The sequence below is a fragment of the Monodelphis domestica genome, chromosome 8 (assembly GCF_027887165.1).
Source record: "Monodelphis domestica isolate mMonDom1 chromosome 8, mMonDom1.pri, whole genome shotgun sequence".
Taxonomy (NCBI): Eukaryota; Metazoa; Chordata; class Mammalia; order Didelphimorphia; family Didelphidae; genus Monodelphis; species Monodelphis domestica.
This window is the reverse complement of record NC_077234.1, coordinates 28932428-28953422: the sequence shown is the minus strand read 5'-3', so window position 1 is coordinate 28953422 and position 20995 is coordinate 28932428. Positions and strand designations below refer to the sequence as shown.

General features: G+C 37.8%; 1 protein-coding gene across 5 annotated transcripts in view; it reads left to right on the top strand.

Moving 5' to 3' along the window:
• The window catches only part of ZBBX (zinc finger B-box domain containing), a 159440-nt gene that overhangs the window by 75664 nt on the left and 62781 nt on the right, over positions 1–20995 (top strand). For 4 of the 5 annotated variants that reach the window (XM_056807797.1, XM_056807799.1, XM_007502259.3 and 1 more), the window contains 3 exons: positions 5885–6040; positions 16171–16378; positions 17948–18068. In XM_056807797.1, coding sequence (XP_056663775.1) covers positions 5885–6040; positions 16171–16378; positions 17948–18068 — 485 coding nt within the window. The remainder of the gene's footprint in view (positions 1–5884; positions 6041–16170; positions 16379–17947; positions 18069–20995) is intronic. The other variant, XM_007502260.3, reaches the window with a different exon arrangement.

The window sequence follows — 20995 nt, the reverse complement described above, 5'->3', positions numbered from 1 at the left end:
ATGGGCCATTAAAATCCGCCACCGCCCCCTTGCTATCCTCTGATGGTGACACTCTCATAAAAGCCAACAAAGGCATCAGCAACAGGTGGAAAGAACACTTCAGCCAGCTCTTCAACCTACCCTCCTCAGTCGACCAAAGGGCCCTTGACCAGATCCCCCAAAACCACATCATCGAGCATCTTGACGTCCCTCCTTCATTAGAAGAAGTCCAAAAAGCCATTAAACAAATGAGTGCAGGCAAGGCACCCAGTAAAGACAGGATCCCAACCGAGGTGTACAAGGCCTTAAATGGAAAGGCGCTTCAGGCATTCCATTGAGTGCTGACCAGGATATGGGAAAAGGAAGACATGCCCTCAGAACTCAGAGATGCCTCTATCATAGCCCTATACAAGAACAAAGGCACACGAGCAGCCTGTAACAACTACAGAGGCATCTCACTACTCTCCACTGCTGGAAAGATCCTCGCCCGTGTTATACTCAACAGACTCTTGTCATCTCAGAGCAGAACCTGCCTGAATCACAATGCGGCGTCCAACCAGATCTCAGCACCATCGACATGGTCTTCACAGTGAGGCGAATGCAGGAAAAATGCCTTGAGCAGAACCTGAGTCTCTACATTGTCTTCATAGACCTGACGAAGGCGTTCGACAAAGTGAACAGGGACATATTGTGGGTCTTAGCAAGCTCAGTTGCCCAGCAAAATTCGTCATGAGATTAATGCCATGATCCAACAGGCCAGTGAGGCACTCAGGCAGCTGCATTGCAAAGTCCTCCAACACAGAGGTGTAAGCACTGCGACGAAGCTCAAAGTGTACAACGCAGTGGTCCTCAGCTTGCTCCTGTACGGTTGTGAGACATGGACACTGTACCGGAAGCACATGAAACAGCTGAAGCAATTCCACCAATGCTCCCTCCCGTCAATCATGAGGATCTGATGGCAGGACCGAATCACCAACCAGGAAGTCCTCGACAGAGCCAACTCCACCAGCATCGAAGTCCTGGTCCTCAAAACCCAGTTACAATGGTCTGGACACGTCATCCGCATGGACCCACAGCGAATACCAAGACAGGTATTCTATGATGAACTGTCAGCTGGATTCAGGAAACAAGGCTGACCAAAGAAAAGATACAAGCATCAGCTAAAGTCAAACTTGAAGTGGGCTGGCATTACACCAAAGCAACTAGAACTCTCTGCCTCTGTCAGAAGCAGCTCGCGTACCCACATTAACCATGCCGCCACCACCTTTGAAGATGAGCGATGTCAACGTCTTGCCCCTGCGCGTGAACGCCGACAGCAAGCCACAACTGCACCTCCGTAACAACGGTCGTCCCATGCCCCATGTGCCACAAACTGTGCGCCTCAGCCTTTGGACTCCAAAGCCACATGAGGGTACATCAATAGATGATAATGCACAAAGACAATCGTCATTCTTAACTTCTGAGAGACTACTACCACAGTTTGCCTGCTGTAGTGGTCAGTGCCATCTATACAGAAGAACTTCTGCTCATTGGTGATTAGTATTTCTGATTTTTTTTCTGTTACATCAAGATGTGATGGACTACTTACTGTCCCCCTCTTTTGTTCTCTATGCTGATCTTATCATCATGAGAGTTTGAGTAGCGCCGGTTACATTGTGTGCCCCCCAGTCTATCTTTTAGATTCTTCACAGAAACTACATGATACTGGCATGGGTGCTAAACTGGTCTGTGAGATCACCATCACCTAGTTGGCTGGCATTGGATGCTTATGTTTAGGTCTTAACAGCTAACTGGAGCCATCACAGGGCACATTGGTTCTGTTTCTTCAAGAGAATTGGGGAGAGATACATGGATTTCTTACCTCTGAATCTTATATATCTGAATGTATTCAAAATCCCAAAAAGTTTTTTATTACTCTTAATTTTGAAATTATGCTTTTCTTAGTATCCCCATGAAGAGCCTCTCAATATACATTGTTGACCCAGTTTTAGAAGCTTGGTGTTGCTCTTTCAGTTCTGAGGGCCTTATTTGAGGCATATGACCTTCTACCATGTATCTCTTAGTTCCAACTGTAGAGTTTTGGTCCCCTGATCAGGCATTGAGCCCGTCCGGCACCATTATTCCAGTTTTCTCCAGGAACACAGGCTTCTCCCTATAGTATGTTGTCCTGTTTTCAGAAGAGTAAAATAGGCACGGCTTTGACATGTTATATGACTTGCATGAACTTGGCATATTTTAGTTTCAACAATAATGGCTTTTGGCAGCTGGTAGCCTAGAAGTTAAACACTCTTTTGTCTTTTGTTGAAAACAAGAGTGTAAACTGATTGTCTTAATGTGTTTTCTTCACATATTTTTTATATTATAGCATTTCCCACCTTTTTCTCTAGATTCAACCCTCTCTTATGAAGAAAATGTACTTAAGCAAAACTATTAAAGGTATTGTATATGACATTGTATAATTATTTTTTATTCACTCTGCCATGAGAAAGGAGGAGCTATGTTTCATCATCTTCTTAAGAATGTAGTTCATTAAACATCCATAATTAAAATACTCAAGGACTACATTAGGGACATTTTAGCCCACAGAAAAGTAAGTGATCAGTGATTATCTAAATAAGAAGGAACAGAACTTTATCAAACTATTTTGCAACTGAAACAGCATCAGCAACTTTCATACATACCGGAGTCAGGCAGAGAAGACACATCAGAAGGGAAATGAGGTTCATGAGAGGGAGAAAACATACAGCCAGAACATTGAGAGCAGAAATAAAGGCTCTAAGCCTGCAGCCAAGTTACCTTTGGGAAGGGAGGAAGAGCAATGAAGACACATTCCCTGGGTCTTACTGGGCCGCGCTGATGTGGCTGATTAGGCTGCTAGAAAAAGCCAGAGTATTTTGCAGTTAGTTCCCTTTTTGAAAGAGAGATGCCATGCTATGTGGGGAGGAGAGGGGGTGAGCCCGAGGGGGAAGATGTTTTGGAGAGGAACATCTTGTTATCACTTCTCCAAACTAAAGGGTGAGAAAAATAAAATAAAATTAACTCAGAACTTAAAATGACTCTTTTCAAAATCCAAATTACCAGCAAAAGATGGTGTGAGGGCGAAAAGCCCATCCTACTCTCAAAAATCTGCCCTGACATACTCATGTGTGTTACTCTGTGTGTTTATGTGTGTATGTGTGTTAATTTCACAATGTCAAATGCAGTGATGTCATCTCCTCTCCTATATTAGGACGATACGTGTAACTTAAATACTTTTCCATTAAATATGGACTGGTCATATAAAACACACATAATTTAATGTTCTTTGTTCTTGGTTATCTCTTAATACTTCATTCTAGCTATGCAGCTATTTCTTTTCTAAAATATGCTACTTATACTACTATTACTACTGTCACCACCACCTACTACTCCTACCACTACTATTCCTCCTCCTCCTCCTCCTACTACTATTACTCCTCCTCCTCCTCCTCCTCCTCCTATCACCACCACCACCGCTACTACTACTACCACTCCTACTACCAGCACTATTACTACTACTACTACTACCACTACCACTATTACCATTACTACTACTACTACTACTATTATCAGTACTACTACCTACCACCATTACTATTACTACTTTCAAGCTAGCATTTATGTACTGTGCTAAGATTTGTAAAGTTTGATGCTTTCAGTCACTTTATGAGATAGGTGCTATTATCTCTATTTTACAGATGAAGAAACTGTGACAGAAAAATCAAATGCCTTCCACAGAGTCACACAATAGCTAAGTATTTGAGAAAAGACTCAAACTGATCTTTCTGACACCTAATCTAACTGTCACTACTAGGCTGCCTCTGGGGGCATTTATCTTTTTTTTTATAAGACCACAGAAGGAGAGGGAGAATATGGTGACCTGCTGTAGTTTATGTGCTGCCAAGTTTTGATCTGGTAATTATAGACCCTGCTGACCTGTTTTCTAGGTCCCTGTTCTTATGCTGTTTTTAATCTTTGTTAAAATAAGAATACTGAATTTTCAGTTCCTGTGGCATGTTTTCATGCCAGGTGAGGTCTATAATAATTTAGTCTGTGGCCAGGCAGGGTCTTGCTTTGTTAACCAAGGCTTCAGTAGGTCTCTTATAAGCACCCTATCAAGTAGGCTTTCAATAACTCCAGGGTAAGAAATCTTGGCAGTTTCACACATTAAAACTTTCCACTGAAGTTGAATTTTCTGAGAGCTTATGAGCAAGCCTGAGCAGCCTCAAGGATGTTTTTCCTATGTTATACTGGCTTCTTTTGAGTTGTCCTAAGTGCTTTAGATCTAATAAATATATGTTGATTGATTGAACGAATAAATAAATGAGCTTTTACTAATTGTATATATTATGGCTAAAAAGTGTTTAATGTCAGCACCAAAGAACAATACACAATTCATGAATTATCCTTCTATTTGCATGTCATTTGGAAATGCTACTCTTTGAAATGGTTAATTTAAATCATTTCCTATGCCTTAATTAAAGATACTTCTATATGAAAATATTGGTTGAATAATTTCATTGTGTGAAATGCAGGATTTGTAACATTTGCATATATTTGTCAATAAATAGAGAGGAATGTACACAGTGTTTAATTTCAGTGGTTGCTAGAGCCCAATAATCAAACATACTCTCTTAAATGAAGAAAGAATTGCCACTAGTATGTTTCCCACCGAGTTTTTTTAAATTGAATTCTTGAGTTGAATAAATTTGATGCCGTATTAGCTACTAATAGGATTCAGTAAGCTACATAAATTATACACACAAATATATTAGTGAAAAGTTATTTAAGGATTTATATATGTTCCCTTCCTTCATACAGATTTCAGCCTTCTCCCCTTCCCTCCCTGCCTGACACACACACACACACACACACACACACACACACACACACACACACTTTATTTTAAATTTTTTTTCTTTCCCAATTTTCTTTTTATTATTTTACCAGATTAAGTTCTATACAATTTTAATGATTATTTCCCATCAACATTTTGCAATCCACATTCTTTCTCTCCCTCTCATCCCTGGCCCCTCTCCAAAAACCTAAACACAATAATTAATTGTTTTGACATCAAATTAAATTGTCGTCTATATTTCGAGAACCATTTATTGATGAATAGCTATAAATGGAACTACGAAGTTGCTTGGGTGACAGATAAAGTTTCTATTTGTGTATGTTGTACTCAAAACCCTTCCAACTTGATAAGACCTGTCAGATATTTTATCTTAAGTCACTAGTTTCGGGCCATTGGAAACTTTGATTTACTTTTATACTAAGAGGACATAAATGGTAAGGACATTTAACCAGTAAACTGAAATTAATATTGCGGTGCATAATAAAACTCAAAATCATGTAGCCATGATGTGGTAGTAGTCTCTCGGTAACTGAGGATGATGATTATCTTTGTGTGTTTTTGTGCACAAAGACACTTGTGTATGAAGATTTAAGTGGAAAAGTCGATGCACAGAGACAGTCCCACTCTCTCGGCGTTGGAAGCCTGGGTCCAGTGGCACGAAAAGTCGTTACACCTGGAGACTTCCTCAGCTGCATTGGATGGCCATGTTGTCCTTTGTGCTCCAACATGCCCTAAGCACTCCACAGTGCTTTGCTGCGTCGCCCTCTCAGCCGTTGAACCTTCTTGTTGTTTTCTTCCGCCTGTTCCACCAAAGCAGTCTTCACATGCTGGGTGAGCAAAGCCCTGGTTCACCAGGGGTCGACGTCGACCCGATTGCTACCCTCACAAGGTTTAGCCAGCCTGTTGAAGCCGTTGCCCGGGGTGTGGCCACTGCCGCATGCTAGCAGCTCACAGCCATGATGTAGTCAGTATGTAACATATTTAGAGCTTAAACTTTTGACTTTATAATCCTCTATTATTCTTTTATAGACGAGAGCCCAAATTCTATCCAGATTGGATATTGCCCATCGATTTTTAAAGGAAATTTATCCTGAAGAAGCTCAAGACAAACAAAATTTGAAAAAAGAGGTTAGAAAAAATGAGAAAGCCCCGAAAACAACATCTCAGCAGATCAATGACTCTGAGGTAAGGGGAAACTTACATTTTCAGTCACATAGGAGCATAGAATTCATAATTCAGTCGTCTATATCCCTTTGATTACTTTGAAGTTATTTTACTGCATTAAATTTAGCATTTATTTTTAAAATGATATCTTTATTTGTGGAACAAGCATTATTGGGCATAACAAAAAAGGGGGTTCCTAGACAGGTTATGCCTCAACCCTTGAACATTGCTCCCCTGCCTCAGTTCCTTTTCCCCCCTTTCCTGTATTCCTGTTTTCCTCTTGTTTGGTTCCTCCCAAAACCTCCATTTTGAGAAAAAGTCTAGATGAGCAATACTCGTTTCCTAGATTTTGCCATCATGCTCCTGAATTAATAACGACACACCTCCTAGCTATTTTAACTCTTTTATTAATAATTAAAAGGTTACATCCAGGCTCATTTTAGTCATAGCTTTCAGTTTGTTCAGGAATTCTTAAAATTATTTCTTCCTGAGTTATTTTTCAGATTACTTATTTTTGATGTGAGAAATCTTATATCTTCTTCTGTTTTTGCTTCCGTGTTCTTTTAGATATCCTGTTTTGAGATTTCAGGTTAGGTCTAGGCTCTGTGTACTTCTGGAAGGATGAGAGTGGCCTTGTGGGGTACTGACCTATCTTATGTGATGTCCTGCTCCCAGGATTGGAGAGATGCTGATGCAACACTTTTCCAGTCTTGAAGTATAGCTCCAAATTCTCCTTTTCTGTTCTATTGTCATAGGGGCACCTGTCTGAGATAATCCTTAGAGTAGTTTGGGGGATCACTTCTTTATGCTTCTGCATATTTTTCACTTTGTACAGTAAAATCCTCTCATTTTTCTCTGGTTAATCTGAGTTTAAAGTTGTTTGTTTATTTGTTTTTCAATGTTAACAATAGCCACTCCTTCCTGATATTTGTGCTATTTGATTTTATGGTAAATTTTCCTTAAATTAGTCACAGCTTCTCACATATTTCTCCATCCAGTAAGAATACTTTGCTTCATCACAGTTTCTAAGAGTGAACTGGATGCAAGGCACTAGAATCTTTCTCGTGATTTGGTTTATAATATTCCTGGGATTTTTCATATTTTTTTCTCCCAAGAGGTCATTGGTAGATTCTTTTTATTTTACTTTCACCTCTCATTCTGTGTGATCTGGTCAGTTTCCTTGTGTGACTTTTTGAACTACAATGTCTATGGGAGATGATATCTTGGGCTCTGTTTAGCCCATCCACAATTTTAAGGAATTCTATTCTTTTCACCACTTGTTCCTTTCTGTCATTTCTTTTATCAGTGCATTTTTTTAATATAACTTTTATTTCTTTTTTTTTTAAATATATTTTATTTGATCATTTCCAAGCATTATTCGTTAAAGACATAGATCATTTTCTTTTCCTCCCCCCCACCCCCCATAGCCGACGCGTAAGTCCACTGGGCATTAGATGTTTTCTTGATTTGAACCCATTGCTTTGTTGATAGTATTTGCATTAGAGTGTTCATTTAAAGTCTATCCTCTGTCATGTCCCCTCAACCTCTGTATTCAGGCAGTTGCTTTTTCTCGGTGTTTCCACTCCCATAGTTTATCCTTTGCTTATGAATGGTGTTTTTTTCTCCTGGATCCCTGCAAGTTGTTCAGGGACATTACACCTCCCCTAATGGAGAAGTCCATTACGTTCGATTATACCACAGCGTATTAGTCTCTGTGTACAATGTTCTCCTGGTTCTGCTCCTCTTGCTCTGCATCACTTCCTGGAGGTTGTTCCAGTCTCCATGGAACTTCTCCACTTTATTATTCCTTTTAGCACAATAGTACTCCATCACCAACATATACCACAGTTTGTTCAGCCATTCCCCAATTGATGGGCATCCCCTCGTTTTCCAGTTTTGGGCCACCACAAAGAGCGCAGCTATGAATATTTTTGTACAAGTCTTTGTGTCCATTATCTCTTTGGGGTACAGACCCAGCAGTGCTATGGCTGGGTCAAAGGGTAGATATTCTTTTAGCACCCTTTGGGCATAGTTACAAATTGCCCTCCAGAATGGTTGGATCAATTCACAACTCCACCAGCAATGAATTAATGTCCCTACATTGCCACATCCCCTCCAGCATTCATTACTTTCCTTTGCTGTTATGTTAGCCAATCTGCTAGGTGTGAGGTGATACCTCAGAGTTGTTTTGATTTGCATCTCTCTGATTATAAGAGATGTAGAACACTTCTTCATGTGCTTGTTAATAGTTTTGATTTCTTTATCTGAGAACTGCCTATCCATGTCCCTTGCCCATTTATCAATTGGAGAATGGCTTGATTTTTTGTACAATTGATTTAGCTCATTATAAATATGAGTAATTAAACCTTTGTCAGAGGTTTCTGTGAAGATTTTTTCCCAATTTGTTGTTTCCCTTCTGATTTTAGTTATATTGGTTTTGTTTGTACAAAAGCTTTTTAGTTTGATGTAGTCAAAATTATTTATTTTACATTTTGTGATTCTTTCTATATCTTGCTTGGTTTTAAAGCCTTTCCCCTCCCAAAGGTCTGACATGTATACTATTCTGTGTTTACCCAATTTACTTATGGTTTCCTTCTTTATGTTTAATTCACTGATCCATTTTGAATTTATCTTGGTGTAGGGTGTGAGGTGTTGATCTATTCCTAGTCTCTCCCACACTGTCTTCCAATTTTCCCAGCAGTTTTTATCGAATAGTGGATTTTTGTCCCAAAAGCTGGGATCTTTGGGTTTATCGTATACTGTCTTGCTGAGGTCGCTTTCCCCCAGTCTATTCCACTGATCTTCCTTTCTGTTTCTTAGCCAGTACCAAATTGTTTTGATGACTGCTGCTTTGTAATATAGTTTTAGGTCAGGGACTGCAAGGCCCCCATCATATGTGTTTTTTTTTCATTATTTCCCTGGATATCCTTGATCTTTTGTTCTTCCAAATGAACTTTGTTATGGTTTTTTCTAAATCAGTAAAAAAAAAATTTGGAAGTTCCATGGGTATGGCACGAAATAGATAGATGAGTTTGGGTAGGATGGTCATTTTTATTATATTGGCTCGTCCTATCCATGAGCAGTTAATGTTTTTCCATTTGTTCAAGTCTAGTTTTAGTTGTGTGGCGAGTATTTTGTAGTTGTATTCATATAGTTCCTGTGTTTGTCTTGGGAGATAGATTCCTAGGTATTTTATTTTGTCTAAGGTGATTTTGAATGGGATTTCTCTTTCTAGTTCTTGCTGCTGAGCTGTGTTGGAGATATATAGAAAAGCTGATGATTTATGTGGGTTTATTTTGTATCCTGCAACTTTGCTAAAGTTGTTGATTATTTCAATTAGCTTTTTGGTTGAATCTCTAGGATTCTTTAAGTAGACCATCATGTCACCCGCAAAGAGTGATAACTTGGTCTCCTCCTTGCCTATTTTGATGCCTTCAATTCCTTTATCTTCTCTAATTGCTACTGCTAGTGTTTCTAGTACAATGTCAAATAGTAGAGGTGATAATGGGCATCCTTGTTTCACTCCTGATCTTATTGGGAATGCATCTAGTTTATCCCCATTGAAGATGATATTAGCTGTTGGTTTTAGATATATACTGTTTATTATTTTTAGGAATGACCCTTCTATTCCTATGCTTTCTAGTGTTTTTAATAGGAATGGGTGTTGTATTTTATCAAAGGCTTTTTCTGCATCTATTGAGATAATCATGTGGTTCTTGCTAGTTTGCTTGTTGATGTGGTCAATTATGTGGATGGTTTTCCTAATGTTGAACCAGCCCTGCATCCCTGGTATAAATCCTACTTGATCATGGTGAATGATCCTTCTGATCACTTGCTGGAGTCTTTTTGCTAGTATCCTATTTAAGATTTTTGCATCTATATTCATTAGGGAGATTGGCCTATAGTTTTCTTTCTCTGTTTTTGACCTGCCTGGTTTTGGAATCAGTACCATGTTTGTGTCGTAAAAGGAGTTTGGTAGAACTCCCTCTTTGCTTATTATGTCAAATAGTTTGTATAGTATTGGGATTAACTGTTCTCTGAATGTTTGATAGAATTCACAGGTGAATCCATCAGGCCCTGGGGATTTTTTCTTAGGAAGTTCTTTGATGGCTTGATGGATTTCAATTTCTGATATGGGATTATTTAAGAATTCTATTTCCTCTTCTGTTAGTCTAGGCAGTTTGTATTTTTGTATATATTCATCCATTTCTCCTAAATTGGTGTATTTATTGCCATATAATTGGGCAAAGTAATTTCTAATGATTGCCTTAATTTCCTCCTCATTGGAGGTGCTGTCCCCCTTTTCATCTTTAATGCTGTGAATTTGCTTTTCTTCCTTCCTTTTTTTAATTAGATTGACCAGTACTTTGTCTATTTTGTTTGTTTTTTCAAAGTACCAGCTTCTTGTCTTATTTATTAAATCAATAGTTCTATCACTTTCGATTTTATTATTTTCTCCCTTAATTTTTAGGATTTCTAATTTGGTTTTCTGCTGGGGGTTTTTAATTTGATTGCTTTCGAGTTTTTTCAATTGAATTTCCAATTGATTGATCTCTGCTCTCCCTTGTTTGTTAATATAAGCTTTCAGGGATATGAATTTGCCTCTGATTACCGCTTTGGCTGCATCCCAAAAGGTTTGAAAGGATGTTTCGCCATTGTCATTTTCCTCGATGAAATTATTAATTGTTTCTATGATTTCTTCTTTAACTAAACGGTTTTGGAGTATCATATTGTTTAATTTCCAATTGGTTTTAGATTTGGTTTTCCATGTACCATTACTAATCATTATTTTTATTGCCTTGTGATCTGAGAAGGCTGCATTCATTATTTCTGCTTTTTTGCATTTGTGTGCTATGTTTCTGTGACCTAATGTATGGTCAATTTTTGTGAATGTGCCATGTGGTGCTGAGAAGAAGGTGTATTCCTTTTTATCCCTATTTATTTTTCTCCATATGTCTATTAATTCTAATTTTTCTAAGATTTCATTCACTTCTTTTACCTCTTTCTTATTTATTTTTTGATTTGATTTATCTAAATTTGATAATGGTTGGTTTAAGTCTCCCACTAGTATGGTTTTATTGTCTATTTCTTCCTTCAATTCTCCTAGTTTCTCCATTAGAAATTTGGGTGCTATATTATTTGGTGCATACATGTTGATTAATGATATTTCCTCATTGTCTAGAGTCCCTTTTAACAAAATATAATTACCTTCCCTATCCCTTTTGATCAGGTCTATTTTTGCATTGGCTTTATCAGATATCATGATTACCACTCCTGCCTTCTTTCTATCAGTTGAGGCCCAGAAGGTCTTACTCCATCCTTTAATTCTGACCTTGTGGGTGTCAACCCGCCTCATGTGTGTTTCTTGAAGACAACATATGGTAGGGTTTTGGATTCTAATCCATTCTGCTATTTGTCTACGTTTTATGGGTGAGTTCATCCCATTCACGTTCAAAGTTATGATTGTCATTTGTGGACTCCCTGGCATTTTGATTGCCTTCCCTAATTCTAACCTTTTGTTCTTCGGCTCTACCTTTTAGTCCAGTGATTTACTTTGAATCAGTCCCCTTGTCCCCTCCCTTGATGTTTCCCTTTTTAGTCCCTCCCTTTTTCTTCCCTCCCCCTCCCCCCTCTCTTTCCCTCCCTTTTTGTTCTCCCTCTCCCCCTCCCCCCTCTCTTTCCCTCCCTTTTTGTTCTCCCTCTCCCCCTCCCCCCCTCGGTTTTCCCTTCTCCTTACCCTTGTTGGGTAAGATAGAATTCAAGATCCCAATGGATCTGGATGTTTTTCCCTCTCAGAGTTGATTTCCCTGAGATTGAGGTTTAAGTAAAAAAAAAAACCCTCTTTTCCTCTCCTTCTTATAGGAGTTTTCTTCCCCTCCCCTTCCCATGTGAATCTTTGTGTGAGAACGATTATTCTATTTGGTCTTTCTTTACCCCCTATTTATACATTACATTTTCCCCACATATTAGTATACATAGATTGATATAAATGTAGTCCTTATAGAAGAGAGTTTGAGTAAAAGAAAATAACATTTTTCCCTTTTCCTTAATATTTACCTTTTCAGGTATTCCTTGCTCTTTGATTTTCGGTATCAAACTTTCCACAGAGCTCTGGTCTTTTCTTTGCAAAAAGTTGGAAGTCTTCTATTTTGTTGAATGCCCATACTTTCCCTTGGAAGTATATAGTCAGTTTTGCTGGGTAGCTGATTCTTGGTTGGAGACCCAGCTCTCTTGCCTTTCTGAAAATCATGTTCCATGCCTTACGATCATTCAGAGTAGAACTTGCAAGGTCTTATGTGACCCTGATTGGCATTCCTTTATATCTAAATTGTCTTTTTCTGGCTTCCTGTAGGATTTTTTCTTTTGTTTGATAGCTTTGGAATTTGGCAATTACATTCCTGGGAGTTGTCTTTTGGGGGTTTAGTGTAGAAGGTGTTCTGTGAGCTCTGTCAGTGGCTGTATTGCCCCCTTGTTCTAGAATCTCTGGGCAATTTTCTTTGATTATATCTTGTATCACCATGTCCAGTTTGGTGTTTATTTCTGGCTTTTCTGGGAGTCCAATTATTCTTAAATTTTCTCTTCTCCCTCTATTTTCCAGATCTATCACCTTGTCGGTGAGATATTTTATGTTCTCTTCTAATTTCTTGGTGTTTTGGCTTTGCTTTATTAGTTCTTGCTTTAAAGCCTGGTTTTCTTTTACAGTTTGGTCAAACTGGTTTTGTAGATGCGTGAATTTCTTTTGCATTATTTCCCACTTTTCCTCCCAGAGGGCTTCCATCTTTTTGGTCATTTCTGATTCAAATTCTTCATGGGTTTGTGGAGAGTTTCTATTTCCTTTGGAAGATTTTGGAGAATTTTCTTGTATATCTTCTTCTATCTGCTCTGTATTTTGTATTTTGGCTCCATAGAATGTGTCCAAAGTTGCCCCTTTCTTCTTATTTTTCTTGGTATTTTGGGGCTTCTGTGCTTCTGTGGAGTTTGCTGCCATCTCTGAATGTGGAGGATTAGCTTTTCTTATCTCTGTCTGGTGATCAGAGGCTTTAGTCCGGGGCAGATTGTCCCTTCTATGAGCTTTCCCTGGGTTAAACTGAATATGCCTCACTGGAGCTGGAATGGAAGGGTCGGACCACGAGGCCACACTCTCCCCCCCCCTCGCTTTCCGGAAGTTGCCTTCAGAATCGCTGGCCGTGAGGCTGTTTCCTCGGCCTGCGGGGGGATGGGCTGCAGCTAACCCAAGCTCTGAGGGCAAGGACTTTCACTGAGACTTGGATAGCAGGATCCGTGAGGCTGTTTTGCCCGCCCTGAGGGTTGCTGTTGTTTCGACCAGCTCTCTGCAGGGGAAGCCCCAGGCAGTAACTTTCACCGGGACTCGGGTAGAAGGCCCTGAGGGTTGTGGTTCGGAGGACCCTGCTCTCTGAGCCCAGCCGGGCTGCGGCTTCCGGGAACCTTGGACTCTGCGCTCCACCCCTGAGGTCCGAGTGATCTCGGGTTCTGGCTTTTGAGGGGAGCCGTACCTTTTGAACCGGGTCCAGGTCCAGGAGGAGGGTTCCCAGGGTCTGTGCTGTTGATCGTTTTGAATTTCGGCGCCTTAGGAGCTTATCGTTTGAGATCGGTCGGGAAGGTTTTTCCGGAGATCTGAACTTTAGCTTTCTCTAAGCCGCCATCTTAACCGGAAGTCTATCAGTGCATTTTGTATTTCTTTTCTTTCATTTTTCCTCTCAGGGACTCTTGAAATTTTTATGGCCAGAAAGCCCTATTCAGGTTCGTATTCAGCTGAAGCTCTTTTTGGAATTGTGGAGTTCATCTTTTCTTTTGGATTTACCTTTTCAACTTCACCATTGATGGCATTTGCTTTTGGGTTTAATGTTGTATTTTACTCATTTGTACTGAAAACCCCAGATTCTGCACTAGGGTTTTGAGTTTGGTTCAGACTCTGTCCTCTTCCATATTTTTGGATGTTCTATGCAGCCTCTGCTTTGTCCTGGATGTTGGTAGACTAAGCATTAGCTTTACATGCCACAGTAATGACCTGACCCTGGATTTTGACTCATTCTCCTGGGGACTTAACTTGGATTTCAGCCTTCAGTTCCTTTCCTGTCTCCTCCTTGGCCTGAGCTCGGGGGACGGTATGGTACATGGAATTTAGGAGTCATCTGCAAACATGAATAAATTTGAGATAGGATCAAATTGGTAAAACGAGTGCCTCTATCTCAATCAATGCTTGCTGGCAGGCCAAAGCAAGGAATACTTTCTTTTAAAAGCACTTTGGCAAGGAAAGACACTGTGGCAGTAGGGAATGCTTCATGACTCCTGGTCATTTGATCTACTATGACCAGACAAAATTTACACTGTCTAGCGTTTGACATAGTAATAAAGTCAATTTGCAGATATTTGAAAGGTGTGTAAGCCAAAGGATGCCCACCAAAACTTTTGCCATGAAAGGCATGCTGACTAAACGTTTTGCAGGTAGGGAAGGCTGTAAACACATTTGAGGCTATGGTAGTTATGCCAGGGGCTATCCATACTCTTTTAACAGAGTCCATGATTCCCTGGGTACCAAAATGACCATTTTTGTAAATAGACTGGCAAATTTGGTGATAAAATATCTAGGGCATAGTGGTTTTCCTTCAGATGGTACCTTTACTCCATTTATCAATTTGGCCTTAAATTTTTGCCTCCATTTGTCCACTTCCTTGTTATTATAAGAAAGGGATAGATTTAAGTCATCAGTAGTTGTCAATAGTAAAATAAACTCAGGCCTGTCTAAGGCCATTTAATTTGTAGCGGTATCTAACTGATCATTCCCCCTGGAGACAGGGTCATGCCATGTGTATGTATAGAGCAATGAACTACAGCTAGGGCTTCAGGGCACCAGAGGGCAGAAAGAACTTCATTAATGATTGCTTCATTAGCTCTACATTTTCCAGCTGATGTTAAAAACCCCTTTGAAGCCAAAGCATACTCATTGCATGACATATATTTAATGCATATCTAGAGTCTGTTTAAATTATTGTCTTCTTATCTGTGGTAATTATACAGGCGTGTTTTAGATCTATCAGTTCTACACCTTGGTCTGAAGAGAAAATCTCAGCAGGGGGTCTGAAGAAGCAGGAGGAGGTAGAGGAAGAGGAGGAGAGGGAAGAAGGAGGAATGGGAAGGAAGATAGAGGAAGAAGGGGTTGAGGGATGAAGAGTAGGAAATGGGGTGAAAGCCGGATTGGGAAAGGAGCCACTAGAAAGTGGCTTCCCACCTTTTGTATGAGTGGGGAGGGCAGGGAGCTCAGGGAAACTGGGAGGGTTCCTACTTACCTGAAGGTCCTCTGACCCTTCTGATTGCCAATTTGTAAGAAATAAAAAATAATGAAAGAAGAGGAAATATGAAAAAGAAAGGTCTTTATTAATAAATGAAAGGGTCTTTTCTCCAGCAAGCTTCTGCTCTTCCCCTCTGCGCAGCAGCTCAACCAAATCACAACTGATTTAAAAATCCCTCCCTATTGTGGGATTGGTCCATAGGGGAAAGGGAACCCTGGGAGAGGTGCAAGACATATGGTGGATGTAGTTTCCCAGCATACAGTTTTTCTTAAAGGTGCAGAATGCGGGGGGCATGGTCTTTTTTTTCAAAACCCACATTAACAATGTATAATATTGAGAACTGACAGTTGTTAGGCATTGTTTTTGATTCTTGTAGACAGCTATGTTGAACAACTCAGGCCCTAAGTAAGAGATTATTATTATTATTTAACTTGAATTATCTAGTTAGATTCTCCATAGTGATTTTCTGCACTGAATGACTGCTAATTCTTTCTTGCCTTTTGCTTTCAATGTAGGCAGAGGCAAAGTCATTATATATATTCAGTGGATCTATTTAGATTTTCTCCTTGACATTTAAATTGCCTGCAGAAAAATAGATTAGGGTATTTGTCTTAGGGTTTTTCATATGTTCATAAGCTCTCATTTGAATGTTCGCAATACCAAACAGCAGTAGAGAATATTGGAAAGGGTGGAAACAGGTTTGATCTTAATGAAAAATTTCACAGTTGACAGTTAATAAATGTGGGTTTTCATTTTAAAAGGTTATGATGTGATACCTAAGATTTAAAAATACATAAAATGTTGTATGACATCTTTTATTAATACTTGAAATTGAATTAGGTAGATCCTACAGCATCACAAAAGGCTGAATTAACAAATGAGACTGGTGGGCTCCTGCTTCAAGGTTCATTTGATGAAGAGGAATCAGCTAATTCATTTCAAGAAATTTTATCTCAGTGGAGAAACAGCAATCAGGAAAACAAAGAGAAAGAAGTTCATCAGGAGGCTGAAATCTCACCAGGTAGAGATTCATTTTCACAAAATTCAGGTGTGTACTTTTTGAAAGTACTGTTATTTTAATACAACCAACAATAATAACTTTGCCATAGTGGTACAGAATTTGAAAAACACTTCAAATGCGATTGCTATTGGGCCACCAAATTAGTGAGTTATCTGAAGAAAAATCTGCTCTTGGTGGATTTGCACAGGTTATGCATGATTGGGATTTTGTATGTCCTACTTCCCAAACATCTTTCCCTGCTCCTACCGACAAGTAGCACAATTTGTTAGTTACAATTTGAGAATATGTTAGGTGAAGAAATGGACAATTTTCTCTCATATCTCTTCTGAAGAACACAGAACAGGAACCAATTGAATATTATGGAGAATGGGTGTGGGAGTATTAAATTATACTAAAAGTGCATTCATTTGGGTAGATTTCTATGTACTTACTGTCTGTGATGCATTTTGTGTTTCTTTCAAATTCTTATATTTATATTTTATATTTGCATTTTTTCTTTCCTATTTTGTTGTAAATATTTAAAGAGTAGTGTGCAGAGGAAAGAGAATATTTGTGTGACCATGTGCACAAGTTATTTAATCTCTAAAAGTTTCTTTCATTATCTATCAAATAGAGATAATAATGCCCTCAATGTTGGTCAGAGATTTTTTGTGAGGATCAACTAAGATAATATATGTAAAGCACTTTATAAAAACCTTCAAATGATCTTCTCTTAGGATAGTCCATCTTACCTCTCTGAGATGTTCTCTAATGACTAAGTAGCCAAGAACTTTTTAAATCATTGATCAAAGGTGCATATCATCTAAAATCATGATTGTGACCCTATTGACAATAAATGTCTGGGATTCCATACGTTTTGATGGCTAGACCTAATTTCTCAATCAGTCTCTCTCTCTCTCTCTCTCTCTCTCTCTCTCTCCCCCCCCCCAAATGCATATTATGTAAAGCACTTAGCCCAATACCTGGCACATGGTAAATTCTTTATTAATTTCTATAAATGTTAACTTTTATATTATTAATGGTTAATTTTGATGTCAAAAATTATATTGAAAAACTGTGTGTTAGATTAAAGTGAAAATATAAATTTTAAATTTCCTTTAATACTATCTTTCATTCAATAAAGTTGTCTTAAATATTTATTTACATGGGAAATATTGAATTTACATAGAAAATATGAATTCAGGCAGGTAATTGTATCATGCAAGTGTCACTGTTGAATACTTCTTTCCTATAATGTTAATGTTTCACAGCTGATGGATCAGTAGTACAAATGTTTAATTCATAGTTCTCCTTCAGAGTAATCAGCTTGCTCAAAAAAAGGCAAGTATCTAAATTGTTATATAGTTGTAAGTTGAGAAATAAATGAAGAAAATAATGTATGCATTCCAAGCTTGTTGATTTTCATTCTATCATTTTGCAAATCAAATTTATATTTAGATTCCCAAAACAATATGATTCTTTTATTATTTCTTTAAAGTTTATTTCTATTGATCATAGAGATTTACAAGCCAAATGCATACTTTGAATTTGATGAGGTATGATAATTAATAAATTAACTTGGATTGATATGTAGACTTTTAAATTATTTTTTTATAGAGCAAATGGAAGCATCTGAAGCACAGACAAATCTTAAAATTTGGAGAGAACCACTTAAAATTGAATTTAAAGAAGACAGCCTAACTTATGTGGAAAGATTATGGCTTAAGAAGCATCGAAGGTATTTACTGAATTTATACAATATTAATAGGAAATGGAAAAGCTTTTAGTATTCTATACTTGTACAAACTACCTCTCAACAGATAATTTATCTGTTCTCCTCATAATTGAATAAATAGTAATTTGAAGGCAATATTAAATCACTATGAAACTATTTTTTCTGATGAGAATTCTAATTTTGCCTGTGAATATGACAAGTCATTTTGAATCTATTGTTAGGAATAAAGTTATTATATAGAAAAAAACGAGACAAATCTGACAGGAAAGGTCAGAAAATGAGTTTGTTAAAGTAATTTCATTCACTTGAATTGGCCATTATATCAACCAAGAGTTGTTTTCCTTTTGTTTTTGTTTTTTGCCTAAATTTTATATCTCCTATTAAAAAACCTTTGATCCAACAAATATTATGATTTTTGAAATCATATTGCAACAGATCTTTAATTTAACCCTGCATGGGACAGAAACTTAAAGAAAACACATTTCTGAGGATAATGTCGTTTGTAAATGTAATCAAACTTGTTCATGTTTCCTTGTGTTTTATTGCACATCTTTGTAGCTGTACCTATGGGTTGATGAGCCAAGCCTATCAATCTGGCCTAAAGTTAGACCTAGAATCATGCTTGAAATGTTTTTGTTCTGAGTATCGAGACAGAACTAGATGAGTCTAGAATTATATTAAAAATCATCTTGTCCTAACTTATAAAGGGTTTTGACTTAGGATATTTTAGCCATAGTAGTAAGACATCTTTAAGGTCAAGTGGACTATCTATTCACTGACAGACTTGTCAACTATGATTGAACACTTTCAGGGTTGTGGAGTTACAACCATATAAAGCATTTCATTGTATTTGTGAATTCTTCAAAAATTTCAAAGATCTTCCTCCTGCTATTTGAATCCTTGAAATATCTGACCATATTTTTATTATGCCACCCTCTGGTGCTATGAAGAATAATTGTAATAATAAGTTCAAAAGCTTCAATTTCATACATTTTATTATGATTGGTCAAATGATTTGACTCAAAAATATAGATGATTTGTCATGTGAATTATCAGACAATAGAAAACAAAGCAAACTTGGATTTTGAAGTCCTATGTCTTCATTCTGGCTATGTCATTTGATAGCCCTGCAACATTTAGATTGTCTTATGAGGGATCATCATCAAATAATCCCAAACTTTCAGTTTGAATATTGTTATCTAAGATCTGTATTGTTTTCTTGTTTCCAAATACTAACAATTAGATAGAATTTTGCTTTTGGTGTTCAGTTAGCTCAGATTAAAAGTAATAAAGGCTAATATTTCAGTCATTAATGATTGTTAGATTTTTTAAATAGATGAAAAAGCTATCTTTTAGTCACAGATTCTATTGTACTGTGATGAACTGCCTCAAGAAATGTGTTTCACTGTTCAAAATGTAAGATAATGATGAAAATGTAAGAATGCTGAGAGTTTAAAGTTCCAAAAAACTTATTTGTACCATTAGAGACATAATCCAAAGCAAGCTCAGAAGCTATTGACAAATTGTTCTCATGCTTTAGTTATTATCTATATGCATGTATATTTTTACACTTTCCATACCAATAATAAGACCAATGATTAAGTAATACAGTCCCAGTTTTTCTCTTTCCTTACAGGTATTGCATGTCATCATTTCTCAGAATCAAAAACTTCTAATCCAACATTAGTGTTGAGTTGATTTTAGTTTATGGTACAAAATGTATTTGTAGTATGAGGTTTTAGTTATAATATCAACCAGAATATCACAGAGAAAGAACCTCAGAGGCCCTCTGAAATAGTCTGTATATCCCTGAGAATCCTGATATGAATCCCTTTTTCAAAAGAGATAGTGTAGTTGTTGTTTATGTTTTATATTTAAAATCAATTGTTGAGGGAAAATTTATTAAAGAGTTCCATTCCATTCTTAGTTCTAATTTTCTCCTACTTCTATCCATTGCTCTTTGTTGGGATGGGGGAATGGGGGGAGAGTATCACAGGTTTACACTTTGTGCATCGTTAATCCTTCATATTCTTGAAGACAACTATCTCCTCTTTTTCAAGCTAAGCATCCCATACTCCTTCAGTGACTCTTTATGTTGTTTTCCCTCTTCTAGATGGATTTCTTATTACTAGTGTCCTCCCTAAAAGGCTATCAAGAACTATACACAGCACCCTGGGTCTGGAAGGGTGCTGCTTTGTTCAGGGCAGAGCACAAGGGGTTTGTGACCTTCCTCTTGGAGGATTTTAGGGTTCTTAAAGCTGCTGAAGACTAAATAAGGGTTTTTGACTTCCATACTGCACCACTGATTCATATTCAGCTTGTAACGCATTAGGGTCAGTTACTGCTGATAACTTTAAAAGCAGCCCCATTTTACAGCCAGTCTTCCTGCTAACGTGGGCTTCCTCCTATTGTAGGAATGGCAGTAGTGAAGGAGAGATTATAGGATATCAGTTACAGGAAACAAATCACAGGGAATGTCAATTCTTTGCTACTGATTGGTGTCTTCATTTGAGAGGAACTACTTAGCATTTGGATGTTAAAGTCTATAGATTTGTTCAAATGAAAGAGTTGGAGCAAATGATCTATGAAGTTCCTTTTGGCCAAAAATTACATGATTGTGAGCAAACCTATATATTATTCTGATCATGGAAACTCCAAACACGTTGCAGATATGTATGATTTTTCAATAGATCTGGGGGCTATTTAAAAATTCTCATTGGTCTAAACTTGCCTAGGCATCATAAATTTTAGTGGCAAGGCACGGGCAAAAGTGCCTGGAGAACTGACTCAGTGGCTCTACTTCTTTAATAGTAATTCAGGCAGTTTCTCACAGGGCATATGTGTAAAGAAATCAGTGTTTTTTTTTAATATTAAGATTGTTATTTAGTGCAGAGGAACATTGTGAACTTTCCCATTTTGTCAGAAGCCTC